At 33.1% G+C, this 22,285-nt stretch overlaps 2 protein-coding genes across 2 annotated transcripts in view; one reads left to right on the top strand and one right to left on the bottom strand.

Annotated features, from left to right (window-relative positions):
• Positions 1-3,683: 3,683 nt before the first annotated feature.
• The window catches only part of LOC139491821 (NADPH oxidase 2-like), a 30,968-nt gene continuing 12,366 nt past the window's right edge, over positions 3,684-22,285 (bottom strand). Inside the window, exons 9-15 of the mRNA XM_071279692.1 lie at positions 16,984-17,076; positions 15,914-16,048; positions 11,975-12,093; positions 6,566-6,685; positions 5,348-5,540; positions 4,771-4,895; positions 3,684-3,872 (exon numbers count right to left, since the gene is read on the bottom strand). Coding sequence (XP_071135793.1) covers positions 3,746-3,872; positions 4,771-4,895; positions 5,348-5,540; positions 6,566-6,685; positions 11,975-12,093; positions 15,914-16,048; positions 16,984-17,076 — 912 coding nt within the window. The 3' untranslated portion in view covers positions 3,684-3,745. The remainder of the gene's footprint in view (positions 3,873-4,770; positions 4,896-5,347; positions 5,541-6,565; positions 6,686-11,974; positions 12,094-15,913; positions 16,049-16,983; positions 17,077-22,285) is intronic.
• Positions 8,291-10,129, top strand: LOC139491822 (uncharacterized). The gene has a single exon (XM_071279693.1). It carries the CDS (start codon positions 8,403-8,405, stop codon positions 10,089-10,091), a length of 1,689 nt encoding a protein of 562 aa, XP_071135794.1. The 5' UTR covers positions 8,291-8,402; the 3' UTR covers positions 10,092-10,129.

Below are 22,285 nucleotides of genomic sequence, written 5' to 3'. Positions count from 1 at the left end.
GTAGAAGTAAAGTCTACCGCTAGATATGTAAAGTCCAGCGCTAGATACGTAAAGTCAAGCGCTGAAGACGTTAACTCTAGAACTGGCGATGCAAAGTCTAGCGCTGTAGATGTAGTCCAGTGCTGTAGATCAAAATTAGCGCTGTGGATGTACATTTGGCGTTGTAGATACGTATTAAAGCACCGAAGATTTGAGGTCAATCGCTGAGGAGGCACGTTCATCGTTTAAGATGTAAAGTCCAGTGCCGGTAGATTTAAAATCTAGCGCCGTAAATATGATGCAAAAGGAGTAAGATTGATATCTGAAGCACAGCACTGTAGGCGTAGAGTAAAGCGCTGCAGATGCAAAGTCCATCACTTTAGACATAAAGTGTAGCGCTGTTAAAGTATAACGCTGTAGATATAAAGTATAGTGCTTTAGATGTAAAGCAATGCTCTGTAGAGGTAAAGTCTACCGCTGGAGATAGGTCCAGATATGTAGGTGTAACTGAGAGCTTAAGATCTAAAGTTAGCGCTGTAGATATACTTATTATATTAGTGCTGTAGATATGAATTAATGCGCCAAAGATTTAAATTCAAGCATTGGCTAGACCCACTAGGGATGCAAAGTCAAACGCAGGAGATATAAAGTGCAGCGCTTTTAAAATGTGAGGTACAGAAGATTTAAGGACAAGTGCTGGAAATGCACGTTCATCATTCAAGATGAAAAGTCTAGTGCCTGTAGATTTAAAATCTAGCGCAGTAGATAGGATGCAAAGGGAGTTAGATTTTTAGTCAATCAATGAAGATCCAGCGCTTGATATCTAAAACACAGCACTGTCGGCGTAGAAGAACGCGCTGGAGATGCAAAGTTCATTGCTGTAGATGTAAAGTATAGCGCTATTGATGTCAAGTATACCGCTTTAGATGTAAATGCGCAGTAGAAGTAAAATCTACCGCTGGAGATGTAAAATCTAGATATGTAGGTGTAATTGAGTGCTGTAGATCTAAAGTTAGCGCTGTAGATATATATACTTATTATATTAGTGCTGTAGATATGAATGAAAGCGCCAAAGTGCAGCGCGTTTAAGATATGAAGAACAGAAGATTTAATGTCAAGCGTTGGAGATGTAAAGTTCAGAGCTGGAGATGCAAAGTTCAACGCCTGAGATGTAAAGTCCAGCTCTGAAGATGTAAGATCGAGTGCTATAGATATAAATGTCAAGCGTCGAAGATTTAAAGTCAAGGTTTGAAGCCCTTGAGATGCAAAGTCAAGCGCTGGAGATGTAAAGTCCAGCGCTGTAGATGTAAAGTCCAGCGCTGTAGATGTAAGATCTAGGGCTATAGATATAAAGTAAAGAGTCAAAGATTTAAAGTCATACCCTTGAGATGCAAAGTCAAACGATGGAGATGCAAAGTCTACCACTGGAGACATGCAACACTGCAACGAAGATATAAATCTAGCATTACCCTAAAGTCAGGCGCTGAATGAATAAATCCATTCCATGCTACTGTAACAGTAGTTTTAAATGTAAAGTCTGCCACTGAAGATATTAATTTGAGCGCTGGAATCAAGGCTAGCTTGGTAGATTGTTGGTTATTTAATGAAAAATATTTCAAGCGGTAGAGACGTAAAGGTTAACGCTGTAGATATAATGTTAATCATAATGTTAATCCCTTTAGATTAAAATCAAGTTGAAGAGGTGTAAAGTTTAGCTGTAGATATGGTGTAAGGCGCGGAAGCTTTGTAGTCATCCGCTGGGGATATGAGTCTAGCGATGGAGATGCAAAATCCAGCTCTGGAGTTCTAAAGTACAGCATTGTAGATATAAAGTCAAGCGTTGGAGATTTAATGTCCGATGCTTGAAATGTAGAGGCCAGCGCTGTAGATGTAAAATATAGCACTCTAATTATGACTTAACGAGCTAAAATTGTAAAGTCAGATGCAAAGTTCAACGATGAACTCAGATGACAAATATCCTCATTAGTGCTAGTGTGTCGGCTGCGACAACATAGCGATCTATATAGAGTTTTGCTATTTTGACGGTTTTTTTACAGAATTTTTCTTTAAAATAAATGATTTTTTTTATTGAATTCATTGAGTTCAAAAATGGAAAACTATATCATCCACTTCGACCGAATCGTTGTAAATATTACAAACGCTTTGTTCGAGTCGTATATGAAGAGCTACAACAGGCATATAGCACGTTGAAAAGGACAACTATAAACAAATGTGCAATTGTGATTCAGGGAACATACAACTTGTGAAAACTAGAGCACACAACATGTCCATGATGTTACGGCCACATACCTTCATATACTGGTGACAGTTAAGTTGTTTCTTCATAACATGTTCATGTATCTTCATTATTATTTGGTTACTATGTAAATTATACGAACGAGAACACAAACAGCAGAGAAATTAACAGTCCGTCATTCAACATCTTTCAATCGATCGCGCCGAGGGGTGGCAGGATTGACCAAATGAAAAACCAATTTTACCAGAACCTGGTATGCACTTTGCACTAACAAGTGTGTTCAAATGTAATGCATAGTATTACAAACATAGAATAAAAAATAAAACCAATTGTGTTAATATTCTCGCTAAACAACAAATCATAAACAAACTATTTTATAAACCAGTAAAACCACATTTAACAAGTATTATCTGCAGTGGACGAGCAGCATCTTTCTTGTGCAAGACTAAAAATGATGCAGAAGCAAGACAATGGTTTTGGTATGCTTATAAATAAAGCATTTTGGATAGTTATTAAATTTTCAAACAAAATGGGATACTTATATTATAATTTTTAATCAGAATATAAATTTAACCAGCATGCTTTGTTTATGCATTATTTCGATTTAAAAAAGACATATTATTTTGTATGTAATGAAACTTTTATGATTTCTAAACTTATAGGATATTTTTTTGATGAAAATATCAATTTATGTAAGCATACTTTGCTTATGTATAACTTTTTTTTTTTAAAGAAGACACATTTTTTACGGATGCCAAAGTCTCAGATAATTATAAAATTCAGTGCCAAGCTACAATTTCAAAAAGGGAAATGCCCCATGGAAATATAAATTTATTAGAAAATTTCATTGCAAGTGATTTTAATCCTACATTCTTGTAAGATTTTTCTAAAATTCATATTGCCAGTTTATTATCATTTTTCTAATGCACTTGGTTTTCATTTCAATTCTTTTATATTTATATATTCACAACCTCAGTGTTAACAGCTTGTGGTACAGCAGCTAGAACTCACAACCTCAGTGTTGACAGCTCATGATACAGACAGCTCATGATACAGCAGCTCGAACTCACAACCTCAGTGTTGACAGCTCATGATACAGCAGTTCGATCTCTTAGACCACAAGAGCAACCTCAGTGTTGACAGCTCATGATACAGCAGCTGACCTCACAACCTCAGTGTCGACAGCTCATGATACAGAAGCTCGACCTCCTAGACCACTGGTAACTGATGCCGCTGGGGGCTATATGGCACGAACACTAAATCAATATCATATTCGATTTGTTGAAAGTAAGTCGAGTTTTTTTAAAGTTTTTTACCGAATGTTTGTAAATTTGCTTAATTGTTATAAAATGCAGGGTATTCCTAAATTTCTTGCAATAATATTTGTATTAGTGAAGATCTGTATGGGTTCTTATGCCTTAAAATAATATATATATAGACAATAATGCCCAGTTATTTTTTTTTATTTGAAAATGCATGTAAAGTATAACATCACTTGTTGAGTAGAAATTAAAAGTTTTCTTTATTATAGAAGAACTTTGCCCCAGTTTTATCCACAGCGGAATGTTTGTTGCTGGCTTGGTGAAGAGTATTTGATAATCCACTTGGTCCACAGAAGAAAACACCAACACTTATCCTGTAATAGAAACATAGTAATAAGATTACATAGTTATTCCCCCTTTTCCCATATATAAACTCAAAATACTGAATATAAAAACGGACAATGATAAATTAAAAGGGCTTTATTTTTATAAATTTTTAGATAATTCTTATTTGTTTTACTACAGTTAAACCTAATTCTGTTGAACTCAGATATGTGAAAAAAACTTCAAAGGTTGGAAGTATAGTGTAGATGTCATTACAATTTCTGATTATTTCTAACATGTACAAATTGTTAATTCAAACTATCAATTACCCAAAACCTGTTATTAAGTTAATCCATAAAAAAAATAGCATATCTGTAAACATGTTTAGTATAACCCTGCCACATTATTTGAGTATGTGCCTGTCCCAAGTCAGGAGCTTGTAATTCAGTGGTTGTCGTTTGTTTATGTGTTATATATTTGTTTTTCGTTTATATAAATAAGGCCGTTAGTTTTCTCGTTTGAATTGTTTTACATTGTCTTATCGGGGCCTCTTATAGCTGACTATGAGGTATAGACTTTGCTCATTGTTTAAGGCCGTACGATGACCTATAGTTGTTAATGTCTGTGTCATTTTGGTCTCTTGTGGACAGTTGTCTCGTTGGCAATCATACCACATCTTCTTCTTTTTTATATTAGATACTTTAAACAAGTGAAAATATTAATGAAAAGAACATGTTCTCCAGCATAACCAAATATCTTCTTCATTCCCTTTATGAAATTTTAAGTCTAAATCACCAAAAACTTTTGATTTTTTTATGTCTTTGGCATGTTTCTACAACGTCTTTCCAAATATAACTTTTATCCCTGACCTCAATCGATTTATGTATAATTATGATCATATCTCATTTTAGTAACAATATAAATATTGATAAACATTTTTGTACTAACCCAGCATGGTTTTTAGAAATATTTTCAAATATTTTGTCCAAGTTTGGTCGGCCATAATGTGTTTTCTGCTGTAGTCCTGTTACTGGGTCTGCTTCATCGCCTTCATGTAAAATTATGTTTTGAGCCTGAAAGTTACAGCGTATAATTATGTTATGAGCCTGAAAGTTACAGTGTATAATTATGTTATGAGCCTGAAAGTTACAGCGTAAGATTATGTTGCTATGAAAAATTATATTCTGAGCCTAGAAATTACTATGTAAAATAATGTAAACAACAAGTTATAAATTGCATGCAGACATCAGGAACATCCAAAGCATATCTGGAAGCTAATGCTGTATAAGAACCTAAAAAGTTGAGGAGATATTACCAAAGAGGAAATAAAAAAATAAGCTAACTGGACTATTTGTTGGTCGTTGTTGTTGGTCTTTGTTTTGTCAGAAAAGTTTTGTTTTTGGTTGTGTGGTCTGTTGTTCTACCCATTAGTTTGAGCATCACTTTTCATCCTTTTATATGTTATAAACATCCATTCAGTCCATCTATTCATAAAATATAACTTTAAATTACATTCATATTTTACCTGGTCTTTGTCCCAGCCTCGGGTCAAGTAGATATTATAGGTTAGGAAACTTGTGTTTCCCTGTTCAGCCATCTGAGTATCAAATTCTTGTAGAAGTTCTTGCATCCATTCAAATGAGTTAGTATCCGGACAGACCCAGTAAAAATATACCTTTCTTAACTTCATTTCTCCGTCAGGGTTCATACACTGGTATCTACAGGATTCAAAAAACCATTAAGACCATTATACAATTTATAAAAAATTACAGCAACACATAGAACAAAAGCAAATTCTTGTTTTGCTGATTGACACCATACACGTTCTGTCTGATACAAAGATGAATGACAGATGAATTGATGAAGAAACAGAAATATGAATGAATAGAAACACAGACACCAGTATAAGTTAAGGTTAAACTGCCTTCTTCAGAAACTAAGGGTATAGTGATTTAACACTTGTGTTGAGTTAATAAAGAAGATACATTAATTAATATATTGGTATATAGATAGATCGAATGAGAGAAGATATATTTGACTTATTCTAATTGATAGTATTTCAATTATATATAAAAGCAAATACATGTATTGTTCTTTTAAATCAAAAGCAACACTGTTTATACTGCAACTAGTTGTGTTTAATTCCTAAATTTAGTAACACAGCTATATTTTATGCAAGGTCAATTTCATCATGGATCAATGACATTTGAATAAAAAAAACACAAAAAAAACAGCTGCGCCATGAGCTTATGATATGCCCATCATATTTTCAATGAGTTCAATTACTCATCATTGTCACATTGGAAAATAATGAAAATCAAAAAGAAGGTTACATCAATAGATATAAACATTTCACTATAGTTACATGAGAATTGCAGAAAGCTTTTTTGAGTTTTTGTCCAAAAACAGGAAAATCTCCCCTTTTTTAATGAATTACTATAACCCTATAACTCCGAAATGTAAAATGAAAAATAAAAAAATTCTAAAGGGACCTTACATTAACAGATATAAACAATTCCCTAAAGTTTCATGAGAACTGATGAAAGCATTTTTTAGTTTTTGTCAGAAAACTAGAAAAGTCCCCTTTTTATAAATTAAACCCCATCACTCAGAAACGTGATGTTTCTTTTTCAAACCTTATATATTTCTGCTTATGCAAAAATCATTCATTATTGAAGTAATTACCTCAGGGGATGCAATCCCTTCTTACTTAAATTTTAAATGCTCAAGTTGATTTCCTTACCTGATGTGTTTCAATATAGATGCAAATGGAGTAACCCCTATTCCTGCGGCTACAAACACATCAACTTCATACCAAAATATGTCCTCAGTTGCAGTACCAAATGGTCCATCTACAGCCACCCTGAAATTATATTAAATAAATGATGTGGAATATGACTTCTACTTAAACAAACACATCAATTTCATACCAAAATATGTCCTCAGTAGCTGTACTAAATGGTCCAACTTCAGCCACCATGAAATAATGAGAAAATACTGTGAAATATTCTCTTTTTAAGCAAACCTCAACTTCAGTGAAAAATACATTCTCTGTATCTGTTCCAAATGGTCCATCTACAGACCCTCTGAAATAGTGAGTATAAGCCTTGAAATACTCTACTAAACAAGACATCAACTTCATAGCAAAATATATCATCAGTAACAGTTCTGAATGGTCCATTTTACCACATAAATGTAACAGGAAACGTACCACAATGATAGAGTATATTCAAAAAGGGATGATTTCTGAGGCTCCCACAGGGTACCCCCCTCAGGTTTCAAGGTCCCTTTTAATTCGTCGAGAGGACGTTTTTAAAGGAAATGTACAGTTCGTTTTTCCCAACACACAGGACGGAAGTCGGTTGGAGGTCGTTTTTTTCCAAATTTTACAGGTCGCAGGTCGTTTTAAGAAGGCCCTCTGGTCGAAGGTCGCCTCTTGAAAGCCCGGAGGTTGCAGGTTGTTTTTGACCCTGCGGGAGCCTCATTTCTGATATATTTAGTTGATCAAATATAAATTAATTCATGCATTATTATGTTAATGGAATCAACATAAGCCTGTTTTTAAAAAAAACCACACAAATTGTTTTTAAGAGACTGGAACTGTCCTAAATGCCAAAAAAAAAAAAAAAAACCCCACTATTTTCCTTTTCACTGTCAGTTTTGATTATATTAACAATAGTTAACACTTTATAAATTGTGTGAGCTAAAAAATTGTCTGGATTTACCATAAAAAGGAAGACTGAGAAACTCAAAGATTATAAATCAAGGACGTATCACAGTGGCGGATCCAGCCATTTTAAAAAGGGCGGGTTCCCAACCCAGAGTAAAAGGGGGAGGGGGGTTCCAACTATATGCTCCCATTCAAATGCATTGATCGGCCAAAAAAAGGGGGGTTTCCCGGAAACCTCCCCCTCCCCCCCCCCCCCCCCCTGGATCAGCCACTGGTATCAGTACTTAAACATGCGAAGAGCAAAATCAAAAAAAGAAATCGAAATTATAATTATAATTAATAATAAATCATTTACTGTTTAATATCAATATAAATATAAAAATATGAAAATGTTAATCAGTAACTATCATTACTATATGTGGTCAAAATATTGTAATTTTTCCATTTTTTTAAATTTATTTTGATCAGTAACTATAAGTGGTAAAAATATTGTCTTTTTTCCATTTTTTAAAATTTATTTTGATCAGTAACTATAAGTGGTCAAAATATTGTCATTTTTCCATTTTTTTAAATTTATTTTGATCAGTAACTATAAGTGGTAAACATATTGTCATTTTTCCATTTTTTTAAATTCATTTTGATCAGTAACTATAAGTGGCAAAAATATTGTCATTTTTCCATTTTTTATAAATTTATTTATCAATTTTTATTTAAACTATGATATATTATGAGTGTAACATTTACATTCTAAACCTTGACCTTATTCTATTTATATATTCATGATCATGACCTCTTATATTTACAATGGTCGATAATGACCATTGACCACTTGATAAAATTTAAAATCTTTAAAGTCCTAAAGGATTAAGATAGCTATCTACCAGTATGTGTACTTAATTTACATAATTTCATGGACGCTATTATGGCGAGTCTTACTATGAATGGAAATTTATTTTGTAAATTGTGTGAATCTGTGACAGACATTAAATGGAAATGTTTGCAATGTGATATAGTTATGTGTGAAAAATGTAAATTGAGAATTCATCCAAACATAAAAAATGCAAAAGATCATAAAGTAATGGACATAAAAGAAGTTGCTGCACAACATTCTTCCAAGTTGGATTTTAGAAACATTAAGTGTGCTGAACATTTGGGGCAAGTTTGCAATCGTTACTGCCTGTCATGTGACAAAATTGTCTGTCCGATTTGTACTTCAAAAACACACAACGTACATGCACTATTGGAAATTGGTGAAGGATATGAAATTCAAGTGGAAAAACTTAAGAATAAACAAAAGAAAATAAGATCAAATATGGAAATCTTAGGCCAAAGGAAAGCTCAACTGATCGACACTGTTAAGACGGAAAATTCAAAATATAGGGAAACAAAGAGAAAAATTCATTCTCAGAATGTAATTTTGAAAAATGCTGTTGATCGTCTTACTGAAAAACTAGCAAAAGACTTGGACCAAAAATGGGAAGGTATTCATAATTATACGGAAAAAGAAGAAAAGAATATTTCACATCAGAAGAAAAGTTTAGAAACTTGTCATTCAAAATTAGAAGACATTGTAAAGTCAAGAAATGTTGCCAAATTTTTTGATGATTTTGGAAAAATAAAAAACAATATCGAAGACATTGAACCTGTTGAACCTTTTGAACTAAAGTCAATACCTACATTTTTACCAGGGGAAGTGAGTGAAAATAATATTGGATCATTCTATGAGGTCACTGATAAAATTCATTTCAAAGTTATGAAACAGTATCATACTGAAATACCTAGAGTGGATTATATTTCTTCAGGGGCTGACAACTCTGTATGGATTACATGTAATTCACCAGGCATTTTACATCAAGTGAAGCTAGATGAAAACCTTCAAACGTGTTCTAGTTTAAAAATGAAGGTATTTGGCATGGCAGAAAATAAGTCAAATGACTTGCTTCTCATTACTGGAGGTGACTCGGTGCTCAAAATGGTTGATGGAAGCACTGGGGATATAGTTGACACCAACTTTGATGTAGATCCACTCATTCCGACAGCTATCCACGTCATGGAAAACAACACAGTTTTAATTGGGACTAGAAGTAGTGGACCCTTGTTTCCAGTTACTGGAAGACGTGTTATAATCTCTATTGAAAAGGATGGACGACAGAAATCTTTACTTGAACGCGATAAAAATAATCAGCGTCTTTTTACGTACACTGAAAACATTTCTAGCACCAAAAATGGCCATATATGTCTAGTGGATCAACAACACAGTGATGGAAGAGGAAGAGTCCTGTTCATTGGTCACAACAGAGAGATCTTACAGACATACAGTGGTCACCCTGACCTGAACACTAAAACACGGCCATTCAAACCAGTAGGAATAGCGACCACACCGTCCAATAAAATCATTGTACCAAACCTAAACTTCCATACGTTACACATTCTAAATAGTTTGGGACATTTCATTACTTACTTCAACACAAGAGATGTCGGAATACAACATCCATATTCTATGGCTTTCAGAAACAATGGACAACTTTACATAGGCTGTACAACACCTATTGGAAATTCTGACAAGGCAAAATTATATGAAGTAGAAATGTCTGAATGAAACTAAATCTTTGTTCAAATTCATAAACAATCTAAAAGAGAGCTCTAAAAGAAAACTGAAGAATAAGCTTTTCCTCATCAAATTTAAACAAGAGCTAGTATATAGTGTTTAGTTTTTCATATATTAAATCTATAATCAATTAAATTCAGAATTAAAGCCACATTTGTTATTGTTCTCACCAAATACATAAACCGGTACTTATATGAAAACACAACACAAATTACTTTCTTATGATACATTTTTCATTTAAGAAAACAAAACAATAAACTAATAAAAAAAACATACTACAAAAGTTATTATGTTGAAGATAAATGGCACTTTAAATTTAAATTTTAAATTAATTGCATATAAGGACAAGAACATGATAATGTAATATGAGCAATTAGGCTGTTTGGTACAAGACCTTCACACTAAGCCCGGTAAGAATGTCAAAATGTCTGCAGTCACACAATATTACCACCTATCTGTTTAGCTGATACAATTAGATCTGCATTTCTGATCTCCAATACAAGACAATTGCTCAACAGAAAATGCCTGTACTAAGTCAGGAATATGGCATTTGTTTTTCACTTTTTCTGTTGATTTAAAGGAATTTTGACAGTTTTTATGGACTTCCTTTTTTGAATTTGCCTTGGAGTCCTTGGAGCATATACACTGGTAATCAATATTAAATTGCCAAAACAAAAACACTAAAACACTGACGCTCACTTTAGAGTTTCCTGGAATGTTACATTAATTTGTCAAGTGGTTATTCTAATTATTTTGTTTATTGATGGCTATAATAGATTGGTTTTTGTTTAATGTCCAGTGGCAGATATATCATGCATATCAGGAAAAACACAAATGGGTATATACTAAAATGATATGAATATATGCTATGCTAGGACCTAGACAAAGGAACTCTGATTTTTAATTTGCATGCTTAAAAAATAACATCTCACCAGAAAAAAATGTGTGACAAAGACTTATTTGCACATTTTAGTTTTACTTGGCCAAGGATCAAACCTATCTTCAATACACAGTTTTATGAATATGAATTGATATAACCTACCAATGTCCTTTCAATATGATAAGTCCATGTATCAACAGATATCAGAGCATGATTAAGTAAAACATCTCATCAAATATACTAGGCTTTTTATTTTGTAATCCAGACCTGTGTTTAGTTCTCCATATTCTATTATCAGCATGGTACACTTCATTAGGGAAACTCAGTGTGTGTTAAACCTATGTTTTTTTAATAAACACATGTTTCAATGTCAGCTAGCATAACAAAATAAAATGCCTCACTGGGCGCAGCCTGATTCTGACCGCAGAGGTTGGACCCTGACAGTTGGACACATTATTCAAGCTTGATACTGTTTGATTTTGGATTGTGATCAAATTTTTGACATTATATAGATTTCTTACACTAAACAAAGGCCAAGATCATACAAATCTATTGCACAATACTGTGCAATTAAAGATTTCTTCTTGAAACTTTTAAAAAATTTGAAATTGCAAAAATTGCAAAAAAAAATTGGAATCCCTTAAAAACAAAATTGATGAATTTGACACAGATGACAATGCAGACAACGATGCAGATGATAACATCATACCATTAAACGATCCCAAATTTTTTTTTGCAGTTGTATATAAAGCACAGAAAACTGTTAAAGGACCATACTTCTGCACAAAATCATCAGACCAAAACTAAATTTTTACTGGTCAGATAAAGAAAGATGCCAAATATCAAATTATTATCTTGAAGAAAAAAGTGTAAAAGATTTATTTGCCTGACTGATAGACAGACAAATAGAAAGACACACACACACACACACACAGACAGAAGGACAGACAAAACTAAAGTCGTTTCCTTTGACTGAAGGGGACTTACAACTTACATTGGTAGTTTAGATGTAGCTGTGTAGTCATCATCATCAATATGGCAGGCTTTAGCCAGAGCATCAGTCCAATCTCCAGCTCGTCTGACATGAACAGAGAAATAATCATCTTCTGGTGCCTGTAAGAAAAGAAAAACAAATATATCAAACTCCAAGGTAAATTCATATAGGGGGAAGTAAATTAAAACTGACAACATCAAACATAAAACTTTTATCAACCAATTGAACGAAACAAAAACAACTGTCATAAACCTGATTTGGTACAGTCATATGTACACAGATTTTATACTTTTAAAGTTGATATATTGAGGTTTGTGTTTTAAACATTGAACCCAAAACTTTTCACGATGGTTGTAAAGGGGATGGGGATTTGCTCGTCAAATAATAAACCAGATGCTCCGCAGGGCACAGCTTTATACGACCTCAGAGGTCGAACCCTGAACAGTTGGGGATAGTATGGACACAACATAGGTTTATGACACAGAATGAATGTGGTCTAATGAACTAAAAATGTTTTTTTTGCTTTTGAGCAATTCAGTATGCTGTTGAATATTAATCCTTTGATATTTGAAGAAATTTTCTTTTTCATTTCTGAAATCTGAAATAAGAAAAATTGAACCCCACCAATTTTTTTCACTACCCCCTTTCCCTTATTCCAAAAATGATCTCAATTCAAATTTTTTATGGAGTTTTCAACAATAACTACTCATTTAAATACATCATAAAATATAAAATGTCATACAGTCATGATTTAAGTTGATTTAACTACTATTCTGGACAAAGAACGATAACTCCAATGCAACATTTTATATTGGCAAATTTCCAATGAAGTTCATTAAACTACAGTTTTTGGCAAATTTCCAATATACATAATTTAAGAGCAGTTTAGGTGAGATATTAAAATGAGTTTCAATTACCAACCTTACACTGCTTTTAAATTATGATTTGTACTTAAGTAATTGTCCTTTAACCTGGAAACCCTTTTCCCTCCTTTTTTGCACCTTATTCCTTAACGGTTTGAGCCATAACTCCCAAAGACAAATCTTACCATCCCTTTGTGGTAATCCAATATCCAAAATCTAAATACATGGTTAGATTCATCATATCAAAGAACCCCAAGAATTCAATTTTTGATGAAATCAAATAAAGTTCAATTTTGGATCCTTTAGACCTCAATGTGAACCAATTTGATAACCGGTTTTAAATATTAAAAATCTAAATACATGGTTAGATTCAGCATATTGAAGAACCCCATATTTTGAATTTTTGTTGAAATCAAACAAAGTTTAATTTTGGACCCCGATTTGGACCAACTTGAAAACTGGGCCCATAATAAAAAAAACTAAGTACATGTTTAGATTCAGCATATCAAAGAACCCCAAGAATTCAATTTTTGTAAAAATCAAACTAAGTTTAATTTTGGACCCTTTGGACCTTAATGTAGACAAATTTAAAAACGGGACCAAAAATTAAGAATCTAAATACACAGTTAGATTCGATATATCAGAGAACCCCAATATTTCAATTTTTGATGAAATCAAAAAAAGTTTAATTTTGGCTCCTTTTGGCCCCTAATTCGTTGGGACCAAAACTCCCAAAATCAATCCCAACCTTCCTTTTATGGTCATAAACCTTGTGTTTAAATTTCATAGATTTCTATTTACTTATACTAATGTAATGGTGCGAATACCAAGAAAAATGCTTATTTGGGCCCTTTTTGGCCCCTAATTCCTAAACTGTTGGGACCTTGTGTCAAAATTTCTATTGACTTATACAAAAGTTATAGTGAAAACCAAAAGTCTTCGGACGACGAGGAGAACGACGACGATGACGCAGACGACGACGCCAACATGATACCAATATACGATTGCTGTTGTATAAAAAGCACTTCACATAAATATTGCATATTTTTATGCATTTGGTGCAATTGCAAAATAAGCGAAATTAATCCTGAGTTCGCACATTTCCATATGCACTGTTAGTACATGTCCTTAACAAATCAATTGTGAAAGAATATTCACTACATACATTTCAACTTAAAAGTGAATTTTTGTTTAAATAAAGTATTTCATATTCCTATACAATAAAAGCTCATGCCGAGTAATCTTGATGCATTTTTTTTGTTTATAGAATATTCTAATTCAGCTTTTTTTGTTAAACCCTAGAGGATATTTGAAAGATGAGGAATTGGTCTTTTTTTTCTAAACAAAAATACTTTTTTTTCAGAAGTATACCTCTATGTAATAAAAAAAAAAGACAAAACATTTATTATAGAAAAAAGTCACAACATAAAAAACAGTAGTATATATATCAAAACATTAATTGATTGACTTTAGAGTACAATACTTCAATACAAACTTACCAGGTGTCGTATTGGAATATACAGGAAATTAAATTCTATGAGCAAAGATGCTTTGAACTTTCCTTCTTGACTAAATATTTTAATATTTAAGGGGCTCCGGATACCTGACGAGGAAAACCTTTACCGAAACTCCCAAAAAATAAAAAATATCTACATAGAAGAAAATATCAAATTGAACAAAATAGAAATCAAAGAGTATGTATTAGTATATATAGGATTGGTTCTGGACTCGTCATTTTTCTTTCTTTTTTTGTATAACCCTAAGGGATATTTGAAAGATGAGGAATTAGTCTTTTTTTATTTTCAAAAAAGAGATACTCTTTTTATCAAATGTATACTATTATGTAATTAAAAAAAGACAAAACATTTCATAGAATAAAAAAACCTACAACTATTTTCATGTATCTTGTTTTTTTTTTTTTATTTCTCACTTATTCTATCAGTAATATGTATTGTTTTGTTCTTTTATAAACTCAGAAAAGTAATGAAAACTTTTGACTAATGAAATAACAGTATAGGGGGAATAACTGAGACAACTTTCATCCATCAGTTGGAGATTAGGCTTAGTTGGTAACAATTATATAAATCATTTTTATTTAAATTCTCGTCACAAGCTTTATTAATTTCTATGATTTTTTTATTTTTTTACAAATATAAGAGTCATGGAAAAGGAACAATAGAACAAGTATTTGCTTCTGGTACCAGTGATTTTGCATGTGCTTTTTCACCATTTACCAATCAATTTATAAAATTACCAAATTATTTCTAATCAAAGTTGTCACTTAATTATTTTAAAGAAAACAAAGTATCTAAATGATATTTTAGATGAAAACGGAGAAAATTTCACAAGATGTAAAAAAGTAAAATTACAAAAATACAGAATGCACAGGAAAGTCCCTAATCAAATGACAAAATCAAAAGCTCAAACACAAAACAAATAGGAACAAACAAACTTGACACTTTGGTAGCATCCTGAGAAACCTCATTGACAAATTGAAGGATTTGAAACAATGCCTTAGATTTGAAACATTCATAAGAAGTAGAATATATAAACTTGTGTACAAAACAATGAACAGTAAACATAAAAGATAAACAGAAAGAAACAACACCAACTGAATTACAAGTTTCTAACATGTTCACTGGCACCAAACCCTCCCCATCACCCAGAACAGTGGTATAACTTAAGACCAAACTATGTTCTGGTATCTCTTGCTTCTATTTTAGCATAGCTGTGCGAAAAAAAATACAATCCATCAATGCCAACTAAACCACTTTATCGGACCACAGATGAATTATCACGTTGTGATTGGTTAAACGCCGTCACATGGTGACCCCCTATGAGACCGTATGGGGTTAGTAAGTTTCATAGGGGGTTCATGCCGCGTTAATGGTGCGTCATCTATTAACGTTGTTGTGTTTCATTGTTTATTTTTCAACAAAACGCAGCAGAAAAAGACCAGCGTCCCATAAATTCGTTATACGGTTAACTACTGACCTCCTATGGATTTTACTAACCCTCTTTGGATGCGTAGGGGGTCAGTAGCGAACCATATAACTTATATTATAAGTACACTTACAGATGTCAAAGTAAATGGATGCCATTCAAGCTTTGATATGCTGGGACAATGTAGAAATATATACTGTCCTGGTAACATCTTAAATCCTTTCTTTTGCATTCTTAACTGGTATACTCTTGATGGATGCTTTACTACCTGAAATTAAATAATATTCTAAGTTATAATGCTCCTCTCATTACATATCAAATCACATGTACTAATCTACATATTTTATATATTTCACATTAGGCATGTTAAATGAAAAAAATATATTATTTGGAATTTCAACATTAAATATCCTAATTTTCAATACTTAATATTTATTAAATCAAATGAATTTCAAATGTCGTTCATAAGTCTCTTTTTTTATATAGATTAGACTGTTGGTTTTCCTGTTTGAATGGTTTTACATTTTTGAGGCCCTTTATAGCTTTCTGTTATGTGTGATCCAAGGCTCCGTGTTGAAGACCTTACTTTGACCTATAATGGTTTACTGTTACAAATTTTGACTTGGATGGACAGATGTCTCATTGGCATTCATACCACATCTTCTTATATCTATTATATACCTATAGCCTGGTTTCATGTTATGCTTGGTCAGTATAATGTATAGAAATTTGGGGGCAGAATTTGAGGCATTTTATTTTTGAGTTTGTTCAGTACAATGTTTTGAAAGTTCGTTGCAAAACTCAAGGTACTAGTATGTGTTTTTTAAGCTTGCTCATTACAATGTATAGAAAGTTGTTAGCAGAGCTGATGGCATGTGGGGTTTTTTAAAGCTTCTTCAGTATAATATATATAAAAAGTGTGCTTCAACGCTAGAAGCATGTGTTTTTAAGCTTGTTTAGTACAATGTATAGAAAGTTTGTTTCAAAGCTCAAGGTATGTGTATATATGTAAGTTTGTTGCAAAGCTCAATGTACAATAAAATTAAGAATGGAAATGGGAAATGTGTCAATGAGACTGACCAGTATGTTTTTTTCAAGCTTGCTCATTACAATGTATAGAAAGTTGGTGGCAGAGCTGATGGCATCCGCTTTTATTAAAGCTTGTTCTGTACAATGTATAGAAAACTGTTGGGAATAACTTACTTTGGTGATAACAACTCGCTGCTGACTTCTCACAAATCTTACAATTCTTTCAATTATGTAAATAACCATAGGTCCTATTGTCCACATCCATGCCTACAAATGTATAAATGAATATAAAAAAAAACAGTAGGGTTTTGAATTCTCCTATTTTGACTTAATGTTTTGTAAGGAAAAAAATAAAGAGATTGATTTTCTTGAAGCGATTTTTCATTACAATTCATGTGCCTTTGTTGAGGCTAAACATTACAAATGGACACTCAAACTCATTAGTTGAAAATAAATTGAAAACGACATGACAAAACTAGAGGCTCTAAAGAGCCTGTGTCGCTCACCTTGGTCTATGTGAATATTAAACAAAGGAAGCAGATGGATTCATGACAGAATTGTGTTTTGGTGATGGTGATGTGTTTGTACATCTTACTTTACTGAACATTCTTGCTGCTTACAATTATCTCTATTTATAATGAACTTGGCCCAGTAGTTTCAGTGGAAAATGTTAGTAAAAATTAACAAATTTTATGAAAATTGTTAAAAATTGACTATAAAGGGCAATAACTCCTAAAGGGGTCAACTGACCATTTCGGTCATGTCTTATTAGTAAATCTTACTTTGCTGAACATTATTGCTATTCTATTTTTAGCCATGGCGGTCATCTTGGTTGGATGGCCAGTTCATCGGACAATTTTTTTTAAACAAAATACCCCAAAGATGATTGTGGCCAAGTTTGGATTAATTTGGCCCAGTTTGGCCCTCAGAGGAGAAGATTTTTGTAAAGGATTACTAAGATTTATGAACTAGAGGCTCTAAAGAGCCTGTGTCGCTCACCTTGGTCTATGTGCATATTAAACAAAGGACACAAATGGATTCATGACAAAATTGTATTTTGGTGATGGTGATGTGTTTGAAGTTCTTACTTTACTGAACGATTTTGCTTCTTACAATTATATCTATAATGAACTTTGCCCATTAGTAACAGAGAACTATATTTGGTAAAAATTTACATAAATTTACCAAATTAATGAAAATTGTTAAAAATTGACTAAAAAGGGCAATAACTCCTTAAGGGGTCAATTGACCATTTAGGTCATGTTGACTTATTTGTAGATCTTACTTTGCTGAACATTATTGCTGTTTACAGTTTATCGCTATCTATAATAGTATTCAAGATAACCAAAAACGGCAAAATTTCTTTAAAAATTACCAATTGGAGGGCAGCAACCCAACAACCAGTTGTCCAATTCATCAGAAAAATTCAGGGCAGATAGATATTGACTTGATTAACAATTAAACTTCTTGTCAGATTTGCTCTAGATGCTTTGGTTTCATAGTTATAAGCCAATCAAAGAGCTGATAGCTCTGAAGTGGAAGAAGGTGAATAAAAGGTAACTTGAATTACCATAAAAGCAGCCCCACTTACCCAGGCTGCTTTGTTCCATTATCGTTAAAATGTATTTTTTTTCTTCAAACAAGAAAAGGTCATAAGTACATGGATTTCCCATCCGTACAATCATTTTCTATGTTCAGTTGACTATGAAAATTAGGTAAAATCTTTAATTTGGCAGTAATTAAGAAGATCATATCAAGAGGAACACATGTGTACTAAGTTTCAAGTTGATTGGATTTCAAAAACTACCTCGACCATAAACTTTATAACCAGAAGCAGGACGGACGGACAGACTAGAAAACATATTGCCCATAAATGGAGCATAAAAATAGTAAGACTTGTTACATACCTGCCAACTTTTGAAAGTTCCCATATGGGTTTTTACTGCACAACAACAAAATTAAAGGTTACAATTTTTAGCGATGTATTTTGCAAGATATGGATTGTCTAGAAAAAGTGTCATATTTGTATGAACTTACATGACTTACATGCCTTTTCCTTAAGTCTGTTTGCATAATTCTAGTTATATATTAATTCGGTAGAAAAACTATACATGAAGCTAGCAGAAGCTAGACTATAAGCCTAGTTGCACATATTGTATGATGACTTCTAACCAGTGATAAACAAATTTAATATATAAACTTCAATTTAATCCTTGAAAGGAGGTCTAAATTAATAAAATAATTTATAAATTTTAATTTTTTTATTTGTCCAAAATCATTTAAATTCATTTAATCAACGTCCTTTTATGATTATTTGATTAAAATATTAATCATTTATAGTCTTTTTACCATTTACATTTTTAAAAGCAAAATAACTGAAAATAGGATAAAACAAAGGGAAGTAACAAAAAAGTATTTCAATATTCCCAATACACATCGTTTTGATAACACAACGGCAGTTAGCCGGAGGTAAACATCGTTGATTTATTAATTATACATCTTCTTTGATGTTCAGGTAAAATTTAACACAGGTGTCAATTACACCCGTACAGTAGTAAGAAATGATCAAATATGGCGTCTGAAAAATTTCATACACGGGAGTTTTTTCTCCTAAACGGGAGGTTCACATGTATGTTACGAAGGGCATCTAATTCACATGACAAAGGAAACCCATGAATAAAGATAACACTTTATATATCCTTTTTATTTATATAAAAATAAAATCTTCTTGTCTGCAGGATTGCAAATTCGTAACTTCAAGGGCGAACTTGTAAACAGGGCGAGTTGTACCGATACCAAATTCACGCATGCGTAATACAAATATCTACAGTTAAAACATCCTGTTACAAGTAAACAAATTACGTTCATGTGGATGAGATGAAATCTAATAATTTACATAAATAAAAGGGTCATATTTACGATAGTGATTGTTTTACAATCATAATTTACAAATTAAATGATTCAGATGCCCAATCATGTGTAAAAATCGGTGTCAGGAATCTAAGTTGTTTTGAAATTGTAATACACGAAATGAATGCGGCATACAGAGACTCAAAGCCAATGGTCGGCCCCTTAAGTCTTCAGAAGACTTGACGTCTTCTTCCACTAAAAACTGCATTTTACCCCTATGTTCTATTTTTAGCCGTGGCGGCCATCTTGGTTGAATGGCCAGGTCATCGGACACATTTTTCAAACTAGATACCCCAAAGATGATTGTGGCCTAGTAGTTTCAGTGGAGATTTTGTAAAAGATTACTTAGATTTATGAAAAATGGTTAAAGATTGACTATAAAGGGCAATAACTCCTAAACGGGTCAACTGACCATTTTGGTCATGTTGACTTATTTGTAGATCTTCCTTTGCTGAACATTATTGCTGTTAATCTCTATCTATAATAATATTCAAGATAATAACCAAAAACAGCAAAATTTCCTCAAAATTACGAATTCAGGGGCAGCAACCCAACAACCGATTGACCGATTCATCTGAAAATTTCAGGGCAGATAGATCTTGACCTGATAAACATTTTTATCCCGTCAGATTTCCTCAAAATGCTTTGGTTTTTGAGTTAAAAGCCAAAAACTGCATTTTACCCCTATGTTCTATTTTTAGCGGTGGCGGCCATCTTGGTTGGTTGACCAGGTCACGCCACACATTTTTTAAACTAGATACCCCAAAGATGATTGTGGCCAAGTTTGGATTAATTTGGCCCAGTAGTTTCAGAGGAGAAGATTTTTGTAAAAGATTACTTTAATTTACGAAAAATGGTTAAAAATTGACTATAAAGGGCAATAACTCCTAAACGGGTCAACTGACCATTTTGGTCATGTTGACTTATTTGTAGATCGTACTTTGCTGAACATTATTGCTGTTTACAGTTTATCTCTATCTATAATAATATTCAAGATAATAACCAAAAACAGCAAAATTTCCTCAAAATTACCAATTCAGGGGCAGCAACCCAACAACCTATTGACCGATTCATCTGAAAATTTCAGGGCAGATAGATCTTGACCTGATAAACATTTGTATCCCCCGTCAGATTTCCTCAAAATGCTTTGGTTTTTGAGTTATAAGCCAAAAACTGCATTTTACCCCTTTGTTCTATTTTTAGCCGTGGCGGCCATCTTGGTTGGTTGACCAGGTCACGCCACACATTTTTTAAACTAGATACCCCAAAGATGATTGTGGCCAAGTTTGGATTAATTTGGCCCAGTAGTTTCAGAGGAGAAGATTTTTGTAAAAGATTACTTTAATTAACAAAAAATGGTTAAAAATTGACTATAAAGGGCAATAACTCCTAAACGGGTCAACTGACCATTTTGGTCATGTTGACTTATTTGTAGATCTTACTTTGCTGAACATTATTGCTGTTTACAGTTTATCTCTATCTATAATAATATTCAAGATAATAACCAAAAACAGCAAAATTTCCTCAAAATTACCAATTCAGGGGCAGCAACCCAACAACCGATTGACCGATTCATCTGAAAATTTCAGGGGAGATAGATCTTGACCTGATAAACATGTTTACCCCATGTCAGATTTGCTCTAAATGCTTTGGTTTTTGAGTTATAAGCCAAAAACTGCATTTTACCCCTATGTTCTATTTTTAGCCGTGGCGGCCATCTTGGTCAGTTGACCGGGTCACGCCACACATTTTTTAAACTAGATACCCCAATGATGATTGTGGCCAAGTTTGGTTTGATTTGGCCCAGTAGTTTCAGAGGAGAAGATTTTTGTAAAAGTTAACGACGACGACGGACGCAGGACGACGGACGCCGGACGCAAAGTGATGGGAAAAGCTCACTTGGCCCTTCGGGCCAGGTGAGCTAAAAATGGTTAAAAATTGACTATAAAGAGCAATAACTCCTAAAGGGGTCAACTGACCATTTCGATCATGTTGACTTATTTGTAAACCTTACTTTGCGGAACATTATTGCTGTTTACAGTTTATCTCTATCTATAATAATATTCAAGATAATAACCAAAAACAGCAGAATTTCCTTAAAATTACCAATTCAGGGGCAGCAACCCAACAACAGGTTGTCCGATTCATCTGAAAAGATAGATCTTGACCTGATAAACAATTTTACCCCATGTCAGATTTGCTCTAAATGCTTTGGTTTTTGAGTTATAAGCCAAAAACTGCATTTTACCCCTATGTTCCATAATAAGCCATGGTGGCCATCTTGGTTGGTTGGACGGGTCACCCGACACATTTTTTAAACTAGATACCCCAATGATGATTGTGGCCAAGTTTGGTTCAATTTGGCCCAGTAGTTTTAGACGAGAAGATTTTTGTAAAAGTTAAAGACGACGGACGACGGACGCAAAGTGATGGGAAAAGCTCACTTGGCCCTTTGGGCCAGGTGAGCTAAAAAAGAAAAAAAAACAACAGCACATAAGACTGAGCAAAATGAATCCAATCAAAAACTGTGTGTGATGAATGAAATATCACTGATACAGTTATTTCT

This window comes from Mytilus edulis, chromosome 10 (assembly GCF_963676685.1).
Source record: "Mytilus edulis chromosome 10, xbMytEdul2.2, whole genome shotgun sequence".
Lineage (NCBI taxonomy): Eukaryota > Metazoa > Mollusca > Bivalvia > Mytilida > Mytilidae > Mytilus > Mytilus edulis.
This window is presented reverse-complemented; position numbering and strand designations above follow the sequence as displayed.

Coding starts and splice junctions, on each gene's coding strand:
- LOC139491822 (XM_071279693.1), top strand. CDS start 8,403: ATGGACGCTATTATGGCGAGTCTTACTATGAATGGAAATTTATTTTGT.